This window comes from Pan paniscus, chromosome 2, assembly GCF_029289425.2.
Source record: "Pan paniscus chromosome 2, NHGRI_mPanPan1-v2.0_pri, whole genome shotgun sequence".
NCBI classification, from domain to species: domain Eukaryota; kingdom Metazoa; phylum Chordata; class Mammalia; order Primates; family Hominidae; genus Pan; species Pan paniscus.
In genome coordinates this window covers 38,521,495-38,544,881 of record NC_085926.1, presented here as the reverse complement: position 1 = coordinate 38,544,881, position 23,387 = coordinate 38,521,495, and the positions used below count along the sequence as shown (strand labels likewise).

At 48.7% G+C, this 23,387-nt stretch overlaps 1 protein-coding gene across 1 annotated transcript in view; it reads left to right on the top strand.

Moving 5' to 3' along the window:
• Positions 1 to 23,387, top strand: part of SCN5A (sodium voltage-gated channel alpha subunit 5) — a 101,672-nt gene that overhangs the window by 57,136 nt on the left and 21,149 nt on the right. Inside the window, exons 15-20 of the mRNA XM_057301688.1 lie at positions 5,036 to 5,209; positions 6,576 to 6,926; positions 11,281 to 11,721; positions 13,142 to 13,303; positions 15,868 to 15,988; positions 17,198 to 17,352. Coding sequence (XP_057157671.1) covers positions 5,036 to 5,209; positions 6,576 to 6,926; positions 11,281 to 11,721; positions 13,142 to 13,303; positions 15,868 to 15,988; positions 17,198 to 17,352 — 1,404 coding nt within the window. The remainder of the gene's footprint in view (positions 1 to 5,035; positions 5,210 to 6,575; positions 6,927 to 11,280; positions 11,722 to 13,141; positions 13,304 to 15,867; positions 15,989 to 17,197; positions 17,353 to 23,387) is intronic.

Below are 23,387 nucleotides of genomic sequence, written 5' to 3'. Positions count from 1 at the left end.
AAACACAACCACAACGATGGACAAAGGAAATGACAAGCAAATCACAAGAGGTAATTCAGATGGTTATAAACAAATGAAGAGAAACAGAGGAATGGAAATTAAAGCAACACTGAAATACTATTTTTTACCCTAACAGAATAAAAAATAGGCTTCTGTGTGTTGACAGGGTTGTGGAACAGTGGGAACTCACAGCTTGTAAGAGTGTGGATTTGGTACAACGATTTTGGGGAGCAATTGAACAATATTTGGTAAATCACAGATATAAACTGTGTACCCTACAACTCAACAATTCCATATATATATATATATCTTCTTAAGAAAGTCTCACACATCTGTACAAGGAAACATGTATAAGAAAGTTCTTTACAGTACTTTTAGTCATAGGGGAAACTGGAATCAACATAAATGCCCATTAATTTTATAAAGTGGATAAATAAATTGTGGTGTACTCATACATTGAAATACTGTACACGATTAGAATGAATACTTATACATGTGTCAATAAATCTCAAACATGATGTTAAGAATAAAAGGAACAAAGAATAAAAAACATGATGTTAAGAATAAAAGAGAATATATAAAGCATAGCCTATTTACATAAAGTTAAAAGAATACAGAAATACTATGTGTTGTTGTTATATACATTAAAAATGTAAAAATGTGTAGAAATGATAAACATCAAATTTGGGATAGTGATTACCTTGGAATGAATATAGTACTATGGGTGGCTCCTGGTTTATTTGTGATGGCACATGATGGGTAAGAATTCATAGTGGAAGCCATCATTTGAATTACTGGTTTAACTCCTTTGTATCTCAGTTTCCCTATCTGTAAAATGGGGATAATAAACATTACATATCACTTACGGTTTTGTAAGGATTAAATGGTTTAGTATATGTAAAACACTAGAACAGTGCCTGGCATACATCAAATGCTATTTAAGTATTTGCTATTTTTTTTTTTTTTGGTAAGGAAAAAGAAAGCAAGATTTGAAACAAATATGGCATAATGTTAATATTCATTCGAGTTTGGTGGTGGGTGCACAGGTAATCATTTTATTATCCTATACTTAAAGTATATATCCTGAAATATTTTAAAATGTAAACAAATACAATAAAGGTAAATGACAAATCAGGAAAATTGTGACAATACAAATAGTACTAATAGACAAAAGGGTAATATCCTTAATATATAAAGTATGTTTATAAACCATATAAAAAAGCAAACACGTTAATAGAACAATTAAGAGCAAAGGATATGAACAGGAAATTTCACCAAATAAGAAGTACAAAATAAAAAGAAATGTCCAATAAAACAAGAGTGTCCTGTTGGATGAGAAAAGGTCATGGGAATGGAATACCCAATGTTAGCATAGTTAAAGGGAAGCAGTTACTCACATGCAGCTTGTGGACTTGGTTAAAACCTTTCTCCGAGGATCATTCAGCACTATGTGTCAGAATCTCTGAAAACGTTCATTGACTACACAATTTCATCTCCAGAAATCTTTCCTAAGAAAAGAATTAGACAAGTTGTTTTAAAACAAGCATGTAAAAGGATATTTATTGTGGCAATGTTTTTAATAGGGAAAAAGGAATGACCATCACAGGGAAATGGCTAAACCAGTTATAGCACATCTGTACAGTGGAATGTCCCACAAATGTAAAAAAAAAAGAAAAAGAAAAAGAGTGATGTTGTAGATTGTGTTTAATTGGCATGGAAGGATGTTCATAAGGTATTATGTTTTAAATACAGGTTTGCAGTGCATGGAGTATGGTCCCATTAAAGTCATATGCCAAGGTCAAAGAGAATTTGGGGTTCCCCATAAGTTCCCCCAATTCCTGGAAAGCGGCCATTTGCACTCATTGCTCAGTGAACCTCCTGCCAGGAGTTAGGGGAAGTGGGTCACCATGCTCAGAGCCTCTATCTGCCAGATCCCAGTGAGCCTATAAAACATGCAGAGTTGTTTATATCTGAAGGCAGCCCCTGCCTGGGTCTGGAGCTCTTGGCCACTCTCAGCAATCATAATAAATGCTGCTGACAGTAACAATAATCGCCCTCTCATACAGAGTATCCACTTTACAGCCATTAGCTGTAACTCCTAGAAACCTCCTATGGAGCTATTATTATCCCCATTTTATATATGAGGACACTCAAGGCTCAGAGAGATGAAGAAACTGGCCCAAGATCACACAGAGGCAGCCCCTGCTCTGGAACCCGGGCCTGGCCACCATTCTCTGCATATCTTAAACCATGAAGCTTTGATCGCATGGCCTTAGAAAGCCTGGCATGAGCCTGTGGAAGGAAGAGGTCTGTTACCAAAATGTATGTACTTCTCAAGCTTAGCTGCACATTAGAATCACCTGGGAAGTTGTTTTTTCTTTTTTTTTTTTTTAATCCCCACACCTGGGCTCCACTCCAGTCCAATGTAACTAGAATCTCTTGGATGCGACCCAGGCATCCATATTTTTAAAGCTCCCTAGGTGATTACAGAGTGCACCAAGTTTCAGAGCTCAGGGTCAAAAACAGCACTTGAAGTTCGAATCCCAGGAATCTGGTCAAAATGTAGATTCTAATTCAGCAGGTCTGGGGCCTTGCACGTTTCTGCATTTCCAAAGAGCTTCCAGGTGATGCTGTTGATCCCTGAAAATTCTTTTATCATTTCCCCGAAGGGCATTCCCTAAGAGCCTCTCCTGTCTCTTTTTTCCTGAGTCCTAGCTCCACCTGATAACTGCCATCTCACCACCAAAACAGCTGAGAGCCTGCGCAAAGTGAGGTGCAGGGCTTTTCCTGAGCTCCATTCTCTAGAAATGAGTGTCGGCACTCATGGGTGCCAGACCCACCCTGGTGCACCCTGGCAGTGCTGGGGAAGACCAAAAGTGGGGGTCCAAGGGAGGCGCTACCCGGGCCCCACCTGTAGGAGCTCTCAGCAAAGCTGTGCAGGCTGTGCTGCTGAGTGAGGGCTCTAAGCACAGCTGTGTGTGTCTGAGGCTGGGTAGGGAAGGCTCCCGGAAGTCAAGCGGAGCAGCACGGAACAGGCAGGATATGGCGCACGGAAGGCCAAAGGCTCAAACATTTGTACATCTATTCAACAGATACTAGAGGACGACCTATGGGCTGGGCACCGTTCCAGGTACAGTAGGGAAAGGTCCCTGCCATCACACAGCTTATCTTCTAAACAGAAGAGGCTCAGTAAACAAATAGTTGTTAGATGGTGGTGTGAAGCAGAGGAAAACGAAGCAAGGATGAGGGATAAGGAATGTGGTGGGAGGGAGGCACATTTAAAGTTACCAGGACGCCCATGGATCAGGTGGCTCTGAAGGGAGTGAGTTATGCGGCTGGGGAAAGGCACGACCCGGGGAAAGGGAGCAGCAAGTGCAAAGGCCCCGAGGAGGGAACAGCAAGGAACAGGTGTGGCTGGAACAGGAGAGCAACAGGCAATGGGGCTAGGGGTTGGAAAAGTTATGAAAGCAGGTTTGGGTGCTGGGGAGAGAAGCAGGTCTCAAGGCTGTCTCTCTACGTGTGAGGAATGCAAACTGAGGCTGGAGGATTTCAGGGTCCCTCCCTTTCCCAAGACCCGGCTGAGGTAGGAGCAGTTCCCTCTGGGCACAAGCACTAAAGGGACCCCTGAAGTCAGGAGGGCTGGGCTGGTGGGTGGTGCCCTGTGTGGCAGTGCTGAGGAGCCCACCCACCTGCCCTCCCGGTGCCTCTCTCTGAGCCAACAGCATCCCGCTGCCCTCCAGCCCACCTCCACAGGGCCTCTTCTGAGCTGATGGTGAGAGGATGGCACTGGGGTGACCAGCAAATGCCTCTCCTAGCACAGAGCCCCGTCAGGGCGGGTGCCCAGACCAGAGTGACCTCCCCACCTGATTGCCAACCCCAGCGAGGTGCCTCAGCCATGCCCGTCTTTGACCCCCACCTCCTCACAACTGCTGCAGGCCTGACACTGTTCTCAGGGGTACTCTGGCCCTCTGGCTTTAGCCCTCCCCTCCAAAAGACCCTGAGTGCCTCCTCACTGCCCTCAGGACAGCCCCCCAACTCCTCAGCATGGTCAAGAGGCCCTGCGTACAGGACCCTGACTTCCTGCCATCCACACCGTCACAGAACATTCTCTCCTCTGGGAACCAGGCTCCCATCAATTGGCATACTGCAGGGCAGCTGGCACAGCTCTCTGGTCCACTGCACCATGGGATCCTTGACCACAGGGTTCTGCCAGCCAAGGCTGGGCAGCTCGGGACTCGTAAGTCAATGAACCGGGCAGAGCTCAGCCTCTGCCCACTCAGGAATGTTTCCAGAAGAGAGGAAGTTTCCCTAAATTCTGAAGAGCAGCACTAGGTTCCTCTCCTCATTCTCAAACTTAATAGCTACATGACCCCAGACAAGTTACTTAACCTCTCAGTGCCTCAGTTTCCTTACCTGTAAACTGCAGGCAATGATACTTCCTCATGGGGTTGTTGGATGAATCAAAAGAAACAACATGTGCAAAGTGTTGTGACCAGCACTTGGCACGTAGCCCTCGGGAAGCAATGGCTGCTGATTATCACAGTGGGCAGAGTCCAGCAGGTAGATGAGGAGGAAAGGCCTCGTGAGGAGCAGGAACAGCAAGGACAGAGGCCCTGGGTCAGGGGAGCCATGAGCATCGTGTTGATGCATGGATTTGGCATGTGATGGGTGAAAGCCCTTCCTGTGGACACACGGATCAGAAGTCTAGTGTTAGGTCATGTCACTGTCCATCGCAGGTGCCCCCTAGAGCTGTGAGTCTCTGTGGAGCCTGCGAAGGGCCCAGGCCATTCCTGAAGGCCAAGCTGGTGTGCCTGGTATGCTTGGTGAGCAGCTGGAAGGGCTGGGAGAGCAGGCTGGAGAAGAGAGCTGTCCCCAAGGGGCTGGGCCACAGCCAAGCAAACCCCTACTGGGAGCCTGGGCGCAATCAGAGCTGGCAGCCCTGGAGGGAGCCCCTGCCACAGCAAGAGTCAGGAGGCAGGTGCCCCTGCTGGCCAGGGAGTCTTTCCATCCCAAACAATTCCTGCTCCCTCCTCAGGTCTTCACAGGGATTTTCACAGCAGAGATGACCTTCAAGATCATTGCCCTCGACCCCTACTACTACTTCCAACAGGGCTGGAACATCTTCGACAGCATCATCGTCATCCTTAGCCTCATGGAGCTGGGCCTGTCCCGCATGAGCAACTTGTCGGTGCTGCGCTCCTTCCGCCTGGTACCTGGCTGGACCCACTGCATGGGGGATGGTGGGGGGTGTGGAAGGCTCGGCACAACCCAATCTGAGGTCATCACTTGGTCATCCCTACTTTGATCTGTCATGCCTTCACCCAACAGCCATTTGCTTGGTACCCCTGGATGCCTGGCCCAGTGCTGGTGAGGTAGGGGGTACAGAGGCAGGAAAGGCAGGAGACATTCTTCCAGAGGAGCAATTGTGGTGGCCATCAAGATGATTTGCAAAGCCCTTTGTGGTCCACAGTGACCCCTTTAGCCCTCACAGGATCCAGGAGTGGGGCTGGTATTGCTACATTTCCATTTCACAGATGAGGAGACTCAGAGAGATGAGACGAATTTCCCACAGCCACATGGCAGATAACAGAGGGAGCTGGGCTGCTAACTGCTCATCCGAGGTTCTGCCTGCTGCTTTCTGAATCAGCATCTTTAAAATATTAATGCACACACAAATCACCTGGGGATCCTGTTAAAATGCAGATGCTGATTCAGTCGGTCTGAGGTGATGTCAAAGCTGCTGGTCTGTGGACCACACTTGGAGCTTGAAATGCTTGAGAGGTCCAGACATGGGGTGGGAGGTATAGTCAGGGAAGGCTTCCTGGAGGAGGTCCTGAGCACTGTGGGTTGCTGCACATACAGTGGATGGGAGTGGGGTGGGGGGAGTGTGTAGGAAGGCAGGACGGTGGGGGCAGGAGGGAAAGCCAAGGCCGTGGGTTCTAATCCTGACTCAACTGCTATGAACCAAGGGACTTAGACAAGTTACTCCACCTGTGAGGGCTGGCAGCTTCTTCTGTCAAATGAGGTAATAGTGGTGCCAACCTCATGTGGTTATTGGGAGTTCTGATTGAGTTCATCCATTCTAAGCACAAGGCCTGGCACGTAGACATTCAGTAAGTGTTAAGCACCTTCCCCCCTTTCTCTGTGATGACTGGGAGGCAGAGGTGACGAGTCAGAGATGGTTTGAGCTGTCCCAAAGGATACCTGATGAGGACAGGTGTGAAAGAGCAAGGACATTCCCTGTTGGGAGAATCTAGTGGGCAGTTCCTGGAAGTGAGGCCAAGGCAGAGAGGAGGCTGGTGTGGGGACAAAGAGAAGGGCTGAGTTGGGAAGGTGAGGCTGGAGCTGTTGACCTGACTCCCAGAGCAGTGCCCAGTGAAGCTGCCCTCAGGCTGTGGAGAGAAACAGTAGTGGGTGCTCTGGGAGAAATGGCGGGGGGGGGGGGGGGGAATAGGTGTCAGTGCCCTCCAAGGGCTCCCTGGGCTTTCAGGCAGGAGCTAGAGAGAGTGAGGGTGCCCATGGGCAGCAGGAGCCAGAGCCCTTCACAAGGTCCCCTCCTCTTCCTCCTTCCCCAGCTGCGGGTCTTCAAGCTGGCCAAATCGTGGCCCACCCTGAACACACTCATCAAGATCATCGGGAACTCAGTGGGGGCACTGGGGAACCTGACACTGGTGCTAGCCATCATCGTGTTCATCTTTGCTGTGGTGGGCATGCAGCTCTTTGGCAAGAACTACTCGGAGCTGAGGGACAGCGACTCAGGCCTGCTGCCTCGCTGGCACATGATGGACTTCTTTCATGCCTTCCTCATCATCTTCCGCATCCTCTGTGGAGAGTGGATCGAGACCATGTGGGACTGCATGGAGGTGTCGGGGCAGTCATTATGCCTGCTGGTCTTCTTGCTTGTTATGGTCATTGGCAACCTTGTGGTAAGTTGGCCAAGGGCCACACACACACACACACACACACACACACACACCATCCACTCATCTACCCAGCTACCCACCCATCCAATTATCCATTTACTTACCCTTCTATCAATCCATCTACCCATCCGTCCATCCGTCTATTCATTTACCCACCTTTCCATCTAACTACTCACTCATTTATTTCACCTACCCCCCCCCATGCACTCACTTACCCATCCATCTATGTACTTATCAACAAACCATCTATTCAATGTACCCATTTATTCTTGCACCTATATGCTCATACAGCCATCTATCTATTGATTATCCACTTATCAATCACCCACCCACCAATCAACACACCAATCTATCTGTTCACCACTCCAGCAATCAGAAGGATCAGTAGATCCTTCCCCAGTTACCAAACCACCCATCCATTTATCCACTCATTCACCTTGTCATTCATCCATCAACCCACTTTTACTCATTCACTCATCCTTTCATTAATCTGCTTATCAGTCACCTATTCATCAACCCCTATTCACACATTTATGCATCCATATGCCCATTCATCTATGTACCCACCCATTCACTTACACAACCATCCATCCCTCCCTTCATCCATCAACCATCTGTCCACTCACCCAACCATTCACTCCTCTACTCATTCATCCACCTCCCATCTATCAACTCACCATTCACTCATTCACCAATTCCATCTATCTACTCATCTATCTATCCAGTTGTCTACTTACTCACTCATTGACCCATCCATCCATTCACTCACTCACCGCATTTTTTTTTTTTTTTTGAGACTGAGTTTCACTCTTGTCGCCCAGGCTAGAGTGCAATGGCGCCATTTCGACTCACTGCAACCTCTGCCTCACAGGTTCAAGTGATTCTTCTGCCTCAGCCTCCCTAGTAGCTGGGATCACAGGCATGTACCACGCCTGACTAATTTTTTGTATTTTTAGTAGAGACGGGGTTTCACCATGTTGGCCGGTCTGGTCTCAAACTCCTGAGCTCAGGTGATCCGCCACCTCGGCCTCCCAAAGTGCCGGGATTACAGGTGTGAGCCACTGTGCCTGGCCTCTTCACTGCATTTTGCTCATTCATTCATTTACCCACTTACCTATTTATTCATTATTTACTCATTTTGTTTTCATTCATTTACTTATCTGTTCATCTACCCATTATTTTACTGTCATACACTATCAATGAATTATCACATGTTTTTTCAATTTATCTTAAACATTTTCTAAGCCCTTGTTGCATGGAAAACATTGTGCCACATGCTGTTGGGAATACAGAGGCAAATGAGGTCTAGCGCCAGCCCTGACATCATTCACCAGCTTAAGAGATTATTGGGGAGGTAGAGAGTTCAAACAGGCCTGAAATAACTCTCAGGCTAGTCAGAGTGATCAGAACCATTAAGGAGGAGACCATGGTACTGTTCCCATTCAGCTAGGAAAATCAAGGAAATCTTTCTGGAAGAGATTTTGGAGCTGACCTGATAAACAGGCAATGCTGAAGAGGGAAGGAACAGGATGAGCAAAGCACAGGTGCAGACAGGTGGTGGTCCAGGTAAGGTGGGGCCCATAGGAGCTTTATATGTCACCCTGAGTAGCGTGGTAGGAGTCTCTGCTGTCCCATCATGAGGGGCCCACACCTTTGCTCCTGTGGGTACCTGTCTGTCCTTGGGCAGGTGCATCTCGTCTTGTGTCTTTCCAATGTGGGGAATTCTGGAACTGAGAAAAGCCAAAATTTAAATACCAGAGAAGGCACCTTAGGAAGAGGCAAGGTTGGGGTCGTCAGTGGTTCAGGCAGCAATCCGTGTCCGCTGTGGACATGAAGCCACCTTGCTGGGTACACAGTTGGCCCACACATGCTCAAGAAGCATACCTGCATTGTCTGGCTCGCACCTGTAGCTGTATGTCTCTGTCGTGGGCAGTGCAGTCACATCAGCTCACAGAGAGGTTTTACATTCACTTTTTCAGGCTGCTGTGGGGCAAGTACTATGGGCTATAGATTCCAGAGCCTTTCCCCAAACCTGTCTGCTCTCTTCTCCCATGTGCCTTATCCAGGCCAGGACAGGACAGGCCAATTTGGGAGCAGTCTGCCACCAGCCCATGAGCCCAGAGGCCAGAGGAGTGCAGAGCCCAGAGAGAGAGGAGCCAGGGCATCAGTGCATAGTGCCACTAGAACCCTGCTCTTTGGCTGGCCCCCAACTCCCCCTTATGTCCCCCCAAACTAGCTATCCCTTGGGGTGGAGGGTTGCTCAGCCCATCCCAACCCCAGGGCCTACCAGACTGTCTATTCTGGGGAGAATGAGAATTGCCAAGCACTCAGCCCAGGGCCAGGCTGAGCCACCCCTCACACACGGAGCCCTGCGATTTCCCAGCAGATCTGCCTGGGGATGAGAAAATTAGAGACTGCTGGAGGAGGGAGCTAATGCCAGCCCACACAGCCCCCTCCCCGGCCACCTAAGGAATTGGGCCGCTGCCGGGCGTGGGAGGAAGCAAGATTGCCATTGAAATGGGAAGTGATGATCAGGCAGGGCTGGGAGCAGCAGCAGCACGATTGATGGGGAAAGCACTGGAAGAAGCTGAACTTCTGAAGCCAGCAACAGGGAGGGCCCTAGACTCTGTGGGTGGGCATGGCTGCCCAGGTACCCACACCACCCGCCCTACTCCCAGCCTAGGCCCAGGACTCCTGGAGGTTGGGGGATGCAGGGCCTGGTGTGAGTGAGGCTGTGGGGGAAGGATCCAGTGGGCATCCTTCCTGGGAATGGAGGTGGCCATGCCTGGGTCCTTGTGGACAAAGGCCAGGGACCAGGCCCGAGGTCGGTGCAGATAGCAGCTCAGAATGGTATCACATGCCCTACCCCTAGTGATGACAAAGAAAGCTGCCAAGTGTCAAAAGTGATCATCTCTCTGTAGAGATAGTACGGGAGAGGCTACCTCTTCACCTTCTGTACATATTCCGCATGAATATGTAGTACTTTTAAGCCAAAGGCATGTTTCTGAGGCCGCTTTTATCAGAATTCTCATTCCCAGCTTGCTGATAGGTATGGGGTCCCTGGTAGAGGTGTGTTTTAGAGGCTCTTGAGAAACCGGAACAGAGTCTCAGAGTGGATTTCCAAAAAGAACTGTGCACCCACCCTCACACACCACCCTGCCATAAAGGCGCTGGGAGGGAGGAGACACCAAGCCCATGGTGGCCTGGCGGCCTGGTGAGCCATGGGCCAGTCTGACCCATGCATGTGGGAATCGACCCACTGTCATCTTAACTGACCCTCCATGAGACTGGGAAATGGACACAAGCCCAGCCGCTTGTCACACATCAAAGGCCTTCTTTTTAAACAAAAGCTAAAGCTTCACACTTGTAGGAGGGCTTAACGACAAGCAATTCTCCAGAACCATCCAAAGGCAGAGGGTTATGCAAACCCCCTTAAGAAGTCTCAAGTCCCTAAGCCCTGATGATAGACCTCAACAAAATACTGCACCCTGTGGAACCTCCGACACTGCACCCTCCCCTGGCTCCCTGCAGCATAGCAGGCCTTGACCTTCACACAGCACCCTTCCTAGCACCCCTCACAGCCTAGACATGGTCAGCTCTCCATGGCCTGACCCCATGGTTAGTCCAAGTGCCTGAAGGCTGCCTGTGCCTTCCTGACCTCTTTTCCAGCTATTGCACCTTTCTCTGCCCTGTCCCAGCGTCCCTCACCTGGAAAGTGTGGCAGACCTGGGCCTCAGGTAGTGTGTGCCCTACAGCAGCAGCCCCAGGCCTCTGAGCACCAAGCTGGCTTCAGTAGGGAACTCAGAGGCAGGTCACTGCTCCTCCTCTTTCCAACAAAGTCCCAAAAGCTCTGTGTGGCTTCTCGGTGGGATTCTGTCTTGTCCCTGGACTCACACTTCCCAGGAAGGAGACCTGTGCCCATCCTGACCCCACTGCCCCTCACTACTCCTAAGGCAGCAGGAAGAGGTAAAGGGAGAAGAAGGCTTGCATGTAGAAGCCGCTGGTGCCAAGACAGGACTCAATGTGTGTGACTTTGTGCTAGCCCCTCGCTTTGACACTGAATGCACGCATAGTTCTCCCATTGAACCTGAGCCAGGACACGACATCCTCAATTCAGACTGTGTCTGGGCCCTTGGAAAGAGGGATTCAAATTTGTATTTTCTTTTATAGCCAAACCTTCCACATTCAATAAAATGAGGGGTTAGGATGAGGGCTCAGGGCCCTGGATTCAAGCCTCGGAGCTGTTTGTCACAGGCAGTCTTAAAGGTCTCAGCCTCAGTTTCCCCATCATAGAACTGGGACTGGATGGCTTGGCATGGTGCAGTGCCTTGGTGAGCCTGACCCATTATCTCAACAGGTCCTGAATCTCTTCCTGGCCTTGCTGCTCAGCTCCTTCAGTGCAGACAACCTCACAGCCCCTGATGAGGACAGAGAGATGAACAACCTCCAGCTGGCCCTGGCCCGCATCCAGAGGGGCCTGCGCTTTGTCAAGCGGACCACCTGGGATTTCTGCTGTGGTCTCCTGCGGCAGCGGCCTCAGAAGCCCGCAGCCCTTGCCGCCCAGGGCCAGCTGCCCAGCTGCATTGCCACCCCCTACTCCCCGCCACCCCCAGAGACGGAGAAGGCGCCTCCCACCCGCAAGGAAACACGGTTTGAGGAAGGCGAGCAACCAGGCCAGGGCACCCCCGGGGATCCAGAGCCCGTGTGTGTGCCCATCGCTGTGGCCGAGTCAGACACAGATGACCAAGAAGAGGATGAGGAGAACAGCCTGGGCACGGAGGAGGAGTCCAGCAAGCAGGTGGGCCCTCACCCCTGCATGTATAAGGCACCTACATATACAGGGCCCAGAGCTCTGCTGTCCGGGCCACCCAGCCTCGCTCAAAGCAGCTTCCCCTCCCAGACTGCCTTGGCAGTGGGTAGGGGTAGAAGGCAGGCCCTCCCCACAACAGCCAGCCTCTCAGAGGGGTGCTGAGACCAGCCCTCAACCCTCCCTTCCTAACTCAGTCCAGAAGCTGACCTGGGGAGGGGCTGCTATCCACCACTCATGCCCTGGCTGGGCATGGGGAGCTCATTGTACAGACAGGGAAACGGAGGCATGGCAAGAGAGACTTGCTGGGTGTTCCTCATGAGTTTAGAACAGAGCCTCTAGCCCCCAGTTCCCACACTGACCATTGTCCCCACTCCAGGACTGGCAAGGTAGAGTGTCTTGGCGAAAGAGAAGTATGGTTTTCTGACCTCCAGACTGCCCCTTCCCCTCCTCCCACACCCAGGGCTCATTCTGAGATTTAAAAATAAGCATCCCTAAGACTGAGGTGTCAGGGACAGCACTATCTTATCTCGCAACCTGTTATTTTTAACACTTGGGACCAGAGTCTGCACAAAGCAGGCAGGGCCCACCCCTCCCCTCCCCTCCGTTCTCCCTTGGCCTGAGCCAGGCTCAGATGGCTTCTTCTCAGGGCTTTAGGTCAAGCCCCCAGGAGTGTTCTCCCTGTTGAGTCAGGCCCATCTTGGCTGCTTCCTCTGGGCCTGCACTGGGTGGGCCTGGCTGTGGAGAGCAGCTGCTCCCCATGTGTGGAACTTCATCTAAGACTCTGGGCTTGGTTTCACATCCTCCTGCCTCCCTGTGGTCCCAGAGGCCACCCTTTCAAGTCAGGTTGCGGGGCAGTGGCAATGTCTGCTCAGGGAGAGGGAGTGTTGGTGTTGCCAGGACCACAGTTTCCAATGATCTCCAGCACAGGAGGGGAATTCCAGCTGTCTCTCATTTCCCTTCTCTGTTCCTTCTCTTGAGCCCATTGACTCTGGCTCCTGGGTGTGTGTGTGTGTGTGTGTGTGTGTGCGCGCGCGCGCACGCAAGCCGGGAGTGCCACAGGGATTCATGAGGGAAATCAGTGTGACCTTCCTAAGTACAGTGGCCAGCATTTGTGAGCTGGGCATCATGGCCCAGCTGCACCCTTCCAGGGAGTCTGGGGAGGGGGAGTTATGCCAGGCCGGCCAGGGGCTTCCTGTCTCTAGGCCCTTTGCTTGGACCTACCAGGAGCCTCCCACCTGCCTGCTCAGGCCCCTTGAGGGAGGGGTCTTCAGTGAGATGGAGGCCCCATGAAGACAGCTGGAGGCAGTGCCCCAGATGCATGGGCAGGGTCTGAAACCCCCAGGGTCAGGGCCCTGGAGACCCTCTGGCTGGGTGTGTGGACTCAGCTCACAGGCTGGGGTCTTTTCAGCAGGAATCCCAGCCTGTGTCCGGTGGCCCAGAGGCCCCTCCAGATTCCAGGACCTGGAGCCAGGTGTCAGCGACTGCCTCCTCTGAGGCCGAGGCCAGTGCATCTCAGGCCGACTGGCGGCAGCAGTGGAAAGCGGAACCCCAGGCCCCAGGGTGCGGTGAGGTAATGCATGCCTTTGTCCCTGAAGCCAGCTGGGCGCCGCTGCTTGGGTCAGAGCCAGGCTGTGAGAGGTGCACGCCTGCATTTGCTGTTGGGAGCCACAGCCACTGTCACAGGCAGCGTGGAAGACCAGTCTGCAGAGGGGAGGGTGGGCATCCCTGTCCTGACAGGGGAGAGATGGTACAGGGCCCAGGGCCAATGGGAAATTCTGGAAATTCTGGTCCCAAACTCTGATGCAGGACTAACCCACTACCTCCATGTGTTCACCCTCTCCACATACTCCATCCCTGTGTTTTGGTCCTGTTTGGCAAATGTTTGTCCTGTGAATCTCCCCATCCAAAGAAGACTTCAGGAGGCTGGGCACGGTGGCTCACGCCTGTAATTTTAATACTTTGGGAGGCCGAGGCAGGTGGATCACTTGAGGTCAGGAGTTCGAGATCAGCCTGGCCAACATGGTGAACAGGTTACCCGCCTGATTCTGTAAGCATTGGCGTTCGCAACCCCTGAGCAAAAGGCTTGTGGCATTGCTGACTAAGCCGCCCAGCCTCACTCACATCTAGCCCACGGAAGGTGGAGGGCACGTGTTCAGAGTGCTTGGCGGCCACTGTCCTGCAGCTTGACCTCACTCCGTCCAGCACTTGTGCCTTCTCCTCTTTTGTGAGATGGGCCCATGTGAGCTTTGCAAGCATGGTCAGTTTTTGGAGCACAAGGGCCTACTGGAGTCATCTTCCTGACTGTGCAGATCATGGTTCTCCCCCTGATGGTCTGAGCTGTGAAGGCATGTGGGGACAGGAAGACACAGGAGAGAGGCAAAATGCCATGGGAGAGAAGTGGCTCTCTCACACGGATGCTAACCTTTGAATGAATTTTATAAGTCTTCCTTTCTTCAAATCAGTTCATGGGGGAGCCTATATAAGGGAGACACAGGCTGGAGTTTTCCCAGGAAAGGGACTCCCTCGTCTCACCTGCAGTAGGACCTGAGAACGTGTCCTCTCGCATGACAGCCCCATGGACTTCAGACGGCTCCAGTGTTTGGAAAGAAAAAATAAGCACGCTGCTCTCCTCTGGCCTGCCCCTTTCATCACCCAACTCCTTTCATCCCCCAGCTGAGCTAGGAGGAGAGGGGAAGGAACCCTCAATGCCATGGGGGACCACAAAAGACTGAGCCTCACCTCTCTGGCCAAGGATCCACCTTCTCTGAGCAGTAGGCTCTGTTTTCCCTCCAGAATCCACCCCTTTCCCATCACAGATCTCAAAAATGGAAAAGAAGCCCCTGAGACATCAGCAGATTGATTCATCAAAGGAAAAGAAAAGAGAGAAGGCAGCTGTAGGAGCATAGCCATGCCCAAGAATTCAGACAAGCCCCTCTCTAAATGGAGCCTGAGCCTGAGATGATGTGAGGTGGGGGCAGCGGAGATGGGGTCTTTGGACCTGACCTGATGCAAACGATGGATTTTCTTCCTTCACTGACACTCCTCCCCTGACGTACCGTTCCCTAGAAGCAGAGGGATTCCTATGCAAATGACTTGTTGAGGGGTGTTCTCAGGAGAAACCCATGAGAAAGTAAGAGAAACAGGATGAAGCAAAGAAGGAAGCTACGGAAAGGCTTTCCAGCTGGAGTCAGCCTCATCCTGTCCCAAGTAGAGCTCTGGGGCATGAATTGCACCACAGCATTGCCCCAACTCAAGGCTAGGGGCTGGCCTTCTGTATTCTTGTATCAGTGGCTGCTGGGCACCGGCCACCCCTTGGGACGGCAGTCCCCCAGCTGAAGATGATTTTCTGGAGGAGGGCCAGCTAAACAGCTAGCATTCAAGTGGCTGGGAATGGGTGCAGTGGTCTTATGTAGTGGAATTGGGCAGGGTACCCACAGTGGCCCCTGTAACACCCCTTTACACCCACACCCACAAGTGACACACACAGACACTCACAAGGGCACACCTGCATGCACATGCCTCTCTGTAGCCTCCCTATAATCAAGTTATTGAGGTCAGGGCAGCAGACTTGCAAGGACAGGAAGTGGAGGGCTCTATCACCTTCTCAGTCTCCGGGCTCTGCCCAGCACACCAGAACCCACGGGAACTGCGCAAAATGTGTGCGTGGGGTTGCTGGCCTGTTCTCTGCGGTCTGACCTTGCTGCCTGTGTGTTGCCCGGGATCCTGGTTCTGACTCTGTTCTGGATGTGACATGCCTGTTTCCACTGTGTGTGCCACACCACCACGATGTGTCCATGTCCCACTGTGTGTCCAGGTTGCTACCCCATGTCTGTTTTGCTCCCAGCTAGATGCAGTCCCCATCCCCAGTGGCTTCCCAGAGCTCTTTCACAGCCCCCACACCCCAGCCTTAGACTCCAGCAGACCAGAATCACAGACCCGGGAACCCCGAGGTCCAGCCTTGGCCCAGCCCTGACAGGCAAAAGTGGCTCTGTGCAGGTCCCAGGGTGCGTCATGAAGATGCTGCCTCCCTTCAGGGAGCCCTAAGCTCCTGCAGACTCTGGGCTCGAGGCCAAAGGCTGCTACTCAGCCCACACTCACACCCTTTTCCACCCTGTCCCACACCCCTGTCCATAGACCCCAGAGGACAGTTGCTCCGAGGGCAGCACAGCAGACATGACCAACACCGCTGAGCTCCTGGAGCAGATCCCTGACCTCGGCCAGGATGTCAAGGACCCAGAGGACTGCTTCACTGAAGGTAATGGCCCGGGCAGCCCTCTGCCCTAGCCTCAGTTCCACCCAGAGGGGACAGGAGGACCAGCAGCTCCTTGGAGCCCAGGGCCACGTGGCACCAACACCCTGCCTTAGATATCTGCCCACCTCCTCCATTCCTCTGCGACCCTGGGGGTTCCTCCATCTGCCTGACGTGTCTGCCCATGGAGTGCTGGGCTGGACAGCTGCACCAAGGACTGGAAACACTGTGTTTGTGGTGTGTTGGCACCACTGTATACCCAACAGCAGTAGGGTCTGGGTCTAATTCACTCCTGTACCACCAGGCCCTGGCACGGTGCCTGACACATAGTAGGCCCTCTGTAAATCCTTGAGGCAGGGATGACATGTGGCCATGTTGATTGGCATCTATAGCTTTTATGGATTGGTGGTATATTTGGAGGATAGCTGGGGATAAAATGAGCTGGGGATAAAATAAGCTTGGCCCGGCACGGTGGCTCACACCTGTAATCCCCACTTTGTGAGGCTAAAGCAGGTGGATCACCAGAGGTCAGGAGTTCAAAACCAGCCTGGCCAACATGGTGAAACCCCATCTCTACTAAAAACACAAAAAATTAGTTGGGCGCGCTGGCAGGCACCTGTAATCCCAGCTACTCAGGAGGCTGAGGCAGGAGAATCTCTTGAACCCGGGAGGCGGAGGTTGCAGTGAGCCAAGATTGCACCATTGCACTCCAGACTGGGCAACAAGAGTGAAACATCTCAAAAAAAGAGAAAAACAAAATGAGAGCTTGCCCTCCATGTGACACATCCATGGGGGCTCTCATTGAGGGATCTGCCCTTCCCAAGGCTCAGAAACTACAAACATGGAGAAGACCCAGGGAATGCCCAGGAGTTCCTACCATTTTCCCAGGGGGACAGTTTCCCAGATGAGCAGCGGACAAGCTGGAACCTATCCCAGCCCAGCCTTGTCCCTGCCCAGACCTGCCAGGCTGTTCACCCACTCGCTGGGTGCTCAGTCCATCCATCCTCCTCAAAGAGTGCCCACAGAGCATGCGGCCCCCACGGGTGGTGCCCACGGCCCTCGCTCACATGGCCCTGCTCACCATATTGCCCTGTTCGCCACCCCCATCATCGTAGCTCTTTCTCTCAGTCATCTCTTCAACCATCCAACCTTCTGCCATTAGATGTGGGCATTCACAGGCCCTGAGGTGGGCCTGACCCTCACTGTCTCCCATAGGCTGTGTCCGGCGCTGTCCCTGCTGTGCGGTGGACACCACACAGGCCCCAGGGAAGGTCTGGTGGCGGTTGCGCAAGACCTGCTACCACATCGTGGAGCACAGCTGGTTCGAGACATTCATCATCTTCATGATCCTACTGAGCAGTGGAGCGCTGGTACCCTCCTGGGGATGCAGGGTTGTGGCAGGGACGGCTGGAGGAGGAGGGGAGGGCAGGGAAAGGAGGTCTCCAGCTGGAAAGTCAGGTCAGAAACTGGGGCAGAGCCTCTGCTGAAAATGTGCTCCCCAGACCCCCAGAGCAGGGAACAGCTCACAAACTCTCAACCCCACGGCACGTATAGAGGCCAGAGCAGGAAGGGCTCGCAGAGGGCATGTGTCCAGGCCTTTGTCTTTGTTCCACAAAAGGGAAATGATTTGCCCCAGATCACCAGCCTCCTACACCAGAGCTCTGGTGACACACCCACCTGCACACAGCATCAGTGTTCTGTCAAGCTGTCACAGTGCAGTTAACCACCTGGCTCATAGTACAGTGCTGGCTCCACTGAGTCTATGTCTTCAGGCTGGAGGCTGCGCCCTATAGTTCACACATGATGATGCGTAATCCCCATGACAACTCTTTGTAGAAGCGTTAAGTAACTTGCTCGAGGTCCCACCACTCAGGAACCATAGATCTGGCATTTGAACCCAAGCAGTCAGATTCCAGAGTCCTTTGCCTTGACTTCTCATTTGTTCAGTCAGTCTTCTAAACCCTCCTTGTATCTAGCTCTGTGTATTCAGCCATGTGGGAGCTACAGGAGGAGGCCCCAGCCCTGGCCTCAGGAACACCCAATCAGGGTGATGGGAGGCCAGAGGGGGTGGAGCAATCAGGGTATCTCCCTAGAGGAAGCAGATAGAGCTGGACTGTGGAGAATAGGGAGGTGTTGAAGCCAGGAGGAGCAGTGAGGCCCTCCAGGGTTGCCCCATCTGGCTCCCAGGCATGCTGCTCTAATCTCTCCAAGCACTTCTAGGAAGAGATGGAACAGCCCTGGAGGGGGTTCTGGAAGGTGCTGGTGAAGCAGGGAGAGGGGTGATTAAGAAGGCAGAAGATGGCCGGGCACAGTGGCTCACACCTGTAATCCCAGCACTTTGGGAGGCCGAGGCAGGCGGGTCACCTGAGGTCAGGAGTTCGAGACCAGCCTGGCCAACATGGCAAAACCCCATCTCTACTAAAAATACAACAATTTGCTGAGTGTGGTGGCACTCATCTGTAATCCAAGCTACTTGGGAGGTTGAGGCATGAGAATTACTTGAACTCGGGAGTCAGAGGTGGCAGTGAGCCGAGGTCACCACTGTACTCCAGCCTGGGGGATACAGTGAGACTCTGTCTAAAAAAAAAAAAAGACATGGAAACTTTGCTGGACCAGGGAAAGTAAGAGCCTGTATTGCTGGGGAGGTGAGAACCCCATAGATGAGCAACTAACAGAGAATGCTTTAGACTGCAGAGTGAGAGAAAGGGCACTTTGATCCAAGGCTATGTGCCTCCATTCCATGCTGCCTCCTCCTGTGGGGTTAGACCATGGGGAGGCACTGTGGCTGTCACTTTGAAACCTCTGGGCCTCCCACCCCACCCGATGCTGCCTCGCCTCTGTTCCAGAATGGGCCTGGAGCCATGACTTGCAGCCTGCCTGCTGTTTTACCATTGGCAGCTAGAGCCAAATCTCTGTAGGCTTCAGAGAAAGATGGTTTGACAATATGTTAACTAGTTTTGTTTTTAAACAGCCACAAACAAGGGCAGCCAGAGCCATTTCGTCTGGGCTGTGGAGGGAAAGCTCAGCTTGGCATAAGTGAGGAGGAGTTTTGGCAAGCATCTGGTGAATCTAATCAGGGTAGACAGCCAAGCTCTGTTGTTAAAAAACCACGTCAATGATATATTGAGAAAAAGAGAAATCTGAGTGTGTTATTTAAAGTTGTAAACTTGTTTAACAGAAAGCAAACTATATCCTTTCCAAATTGCTGAGGGAAAATTTTTTTTTAAAAAAGAAAAAACAGAGATCTCACAGCAAAAGGTAGAAGAAAAAAGAAGCAACAAGAAAACATAAAATCAGAAAACAAAATAATATAATAGAGGCAAGATCAAACACATGTTTTAATAATAAATGTAACTGGATAAAATTCATCTTTTAAAAGGAAAGGACTCAGGATGGATCAAAAAAAAACCTTCAGCCATGTGCTTTCAAATGACAAACCTAAAACAATGCGACTCAGAAATATTAAAAGCCACCAGGCATGGTGGCTCGCGCCTGTAATTTCAGCACTTTGGGAGGCTAAGGCAGGAGGGTGGCTTGAGCCCAGGAGTTCAAGACCAGCCTAAGCAACATAGTAAGACCCCACCTCTACAAAAAGATTTTTAAAAATTAGCTGGGCATGGTGGCATATGCCTGTGGTCCCAGCTACTCAGGAGGCTGAGGGGAGAGGATCGCTTGAGCCTGAGAGGTCAAGGCTGCAGTGAGCCCTGTTCACACCAATGCCTTCCAGCCTGGGTGACCGAGCAAGACCTTGTCTGAAATATATATATGTATATATACACACACACACACACAAATATATATATATAAAATATGTGTATATATTATATATTATATGTGTATATATTATATATATAGTGAACTAATAAAGTAGATCAGGCAAATGCAAATAATGACAACAAATTCAGGGTGCTTTTTGTTTGTCGAATTCAAAGTTAAAAGCTTGAGATGAGACAAAGAGGGTCCAACCTATAATAAAAATATAACTATTGGCTGGGTGCAGTGGCTCATGCCTATAATCCTAACACTTTGGGAGGCTGAGACAGGAGGATCGCTTGAGGCCAGGAATTCAAGACCAGCCTAGGCAACATAGTGAGACCCCCATCTCTACAAAAAAGAAAAATTAGCCAAACATGATGGCTCATGTCTGTAGTCCCAGTTTCTCAGGAGGCTGAGGTGGGAGGATTGATTGAGCCCAGGAGGTGAAAGCTGCAGTGAGCCATGAACATGCCACTGCATTCCAGCCTGGGTGACAGAGCAAAACCCTGTCTCAAAAAAAGAAAGAAAAAAATGTGTGTGTATGTGTGTGTGTATAAAATACATATATATTCATACACATAAATATATAAAATCTATAAAAGAATATAGATTTATACAAAATACATAGATTATACAAAGTATATAAATATATATGTACAAATATATAAATATATAAAATGTATTTGTATATTAAATATATAAATATAAAAAATATATTTGTATATTAAATATATAAATATAATCCATATAAATATGTTCATATAATATATGAATATATCTTTATAAAAATATATATTTATATAATTATACATATATTTATATAATTATATACAATTATATATATTTATATAATTATATACAATTATATAAACCTATATATAAATATAAGTATATATTATAATATATAATTATATGCACCTATATAAGTGCATATTTATATATTATTATATGTATAAATATTATGTATACATTTGCTTGGGATTGCATAGCACTTCAATGTATAAAACCAAAACCACTGGAGAAAAAAACAGGAAAAAGTGACAACAGTGCACTAGTACTGGGAAACTTTGCCATATTTCTATTAGTTCTTGACATTCAAGTGGAAAGAACAAGACAATGAGAGATCTAAATACATATATATATAAAATAAATTTGACCTAACATAATAATAATAAAGACAATAGCTAACTCTTAAATAGCACTAGCTATATTCCAGATACTGTTTTAAGCATTTTATAAGCATTAATTCATTTAATTCTCACAATAACCCTATGAGATAGGTATTATTATTAATCCTATTTTACAGATATGGAAAGTGGTAGAAATGGAAAAAATAGATAAAAACAAACACCTGGTCGGGCGCGGTGGCTCACGCCTGGAATCCCAGCACTTTGGGAGGCCGAGACGGGTGGATCACGAGATCAGGAGATCGAGACCATCCTGGCTAACACGGTGAAACCCCGTCTCTACTAAAAATACAAAGAATTAGCGGGGCTTGGTGGCGGGCGCCTGTAGTCCCAGCTACTCCGGAGGCTGAGGCAGGAGAATGGCGTGAACCTGGGAGGCGGAGCTTGCAGTGAGCCGAGATCGCGCCACTGCACTCCAGCCTGGGCGACAGCGAGACTCTGGCTCAAAAAAATAAAAAAATAAAAAATAAAAACCACCTAAAATGTAAAAGTCATTCTTAAGTAAACCTTGGATCAAACAGAAAATAGTTTGGTGGTAGTTTAGGGGGGTTCAATTGATTAATTAACTAATTAACAGAAGAAGGCCACTTATGCACCAATGGTGATGATAGTGTGCTATAAATCAAAGATTGTGATTCCATTAATTCTGTCCACGTGAGATCTGGAAAAATAAGAAAAGTGTAGAGGTAGAGAAAAAGCTGTGAATGGTAGAAAAAAACTGGAAAATAACAGTATTGAGAATACTGCATGTGGAATACAGCCAAAGCTGTAATAAAAGGAAAATTCATTACTTAAATACTCGTATTATTAAATAGAAAGAACATAAATTATTTAATTCAAGAAATTAAAAATATAACAAAATAATCTTAAAGAAACCTAGGCAAGTAATTAATAAAATAACCTTTTTTCTTTGCCCCATATGATCTGCAGTAATAAAAACGTATATTAATGAATTAGAAAATAAATAGTAAAATTGATATAAAATTCCAAAGCTGATTCCTTGAAAATTTAAAGCAACCAAATTGATAACCACTAGCTAATCTAATTTCTCACAGCTCCAAAAACAGATTCTTTCACATTCTCAAGGAAGAAAATAATTCCAATGCTATTTAAAGTACTCTAGTGCATGAAAAAAGATAGAAAGTCTAGAAATTGTTTTTGGTGTGTGTTTGTGTGTATGTTTGTTCGTTTTTGAGACGGAGTTTTGCTCTTGTTATTGCCCAGGCTGGACTGCAGTGGCATGATCTCAGTTCACCGCAACCTCTGCCTCCCGGGTTCAAGGATTCTCCTGCCTCAGCCTTCTGAGTAGCTGGGATTACAGGCATGCACCACCATGCCTGGCTAATTTTGTATTTTTAGTAGAGATGGGGTTTCTCCATGTTTGTCAGGCTGGTCTCGAACTCCCGACCTCAGGTGATCCGCCTGCCTCGGCCTCCCAAAGTGCTGGGATTACAGATGTGAGCCACCGCGACTGGCCTAGAAATTATTTTTTTAAAAGCTAAATAATGCTGATTTTTAAAACCTCAAGTATACCAAAAGGAAAACCTAGGCCAGTTTTTATGCTTCATACTCCATACTTCTGAATACTGATGCAAAAATCTTAAACAAAATACATGCAGATAGGATCTAGAAATATATTTAAAAGATTGAGTACATCATATGACAAATGTGTCATATCCTAAAATGTGAAAATAGTACCATATTAGGAAAACTATTTGTATTAATAGGACAAAGATAAAAAACCATATAATTATTTCAATGAATGCCTGATTTTCAGAACTCTGGTAAGAATAGAAATAAAATATATTTTCTTCTACTGAATCCAAAGGACAAAAAAAAAAGAAAGAAAATATATTTTCTTAATTTAGTAAAAAACTGACTCTCAAATTAACTTATATCATCATTGGTAGTAAAACCACTTGAAACGTTTTAATTAAAGTGAAGAATAAGAAAAGGATGATTTACCTTTTTAGCTATTGCTCATTATTTAATAATAGTCTTGAATTACTAGCCAGTGTAATTAATTAAGAAAATTGAACACATGATATAAAAGTTGGGAAATAAAATAATTGAAGTTAATCCAGTCAAGTATAAAAACAAGAGTTAAAATGATAGAAATATATCATTATTTATAGATAATATGATTGCCTAGAAAAGAATTTAAACCTATTTTAAAAACATTATATGGCCAGTTATGAAATAAATATGCAAAGAATTGTTGCTATTGTTGTATTATCCTAAGAGAAACCGTTTAGTCACAAGTAACATCTCTCAAATATTTCTTACATGCCAAGCACTGCAAGCATAAAATAACTGGGAATAAATATAATAATGAATGCATAAGAGATTCATGAAGAAAACTGTAAAACTTTGCCAAGCAGTATAAAACAGAACAAATAGATAAACATACCTTCATCTTGGGTAGGAAGACTTCATATTAGTTCCTGAAGTAATTAATAGAT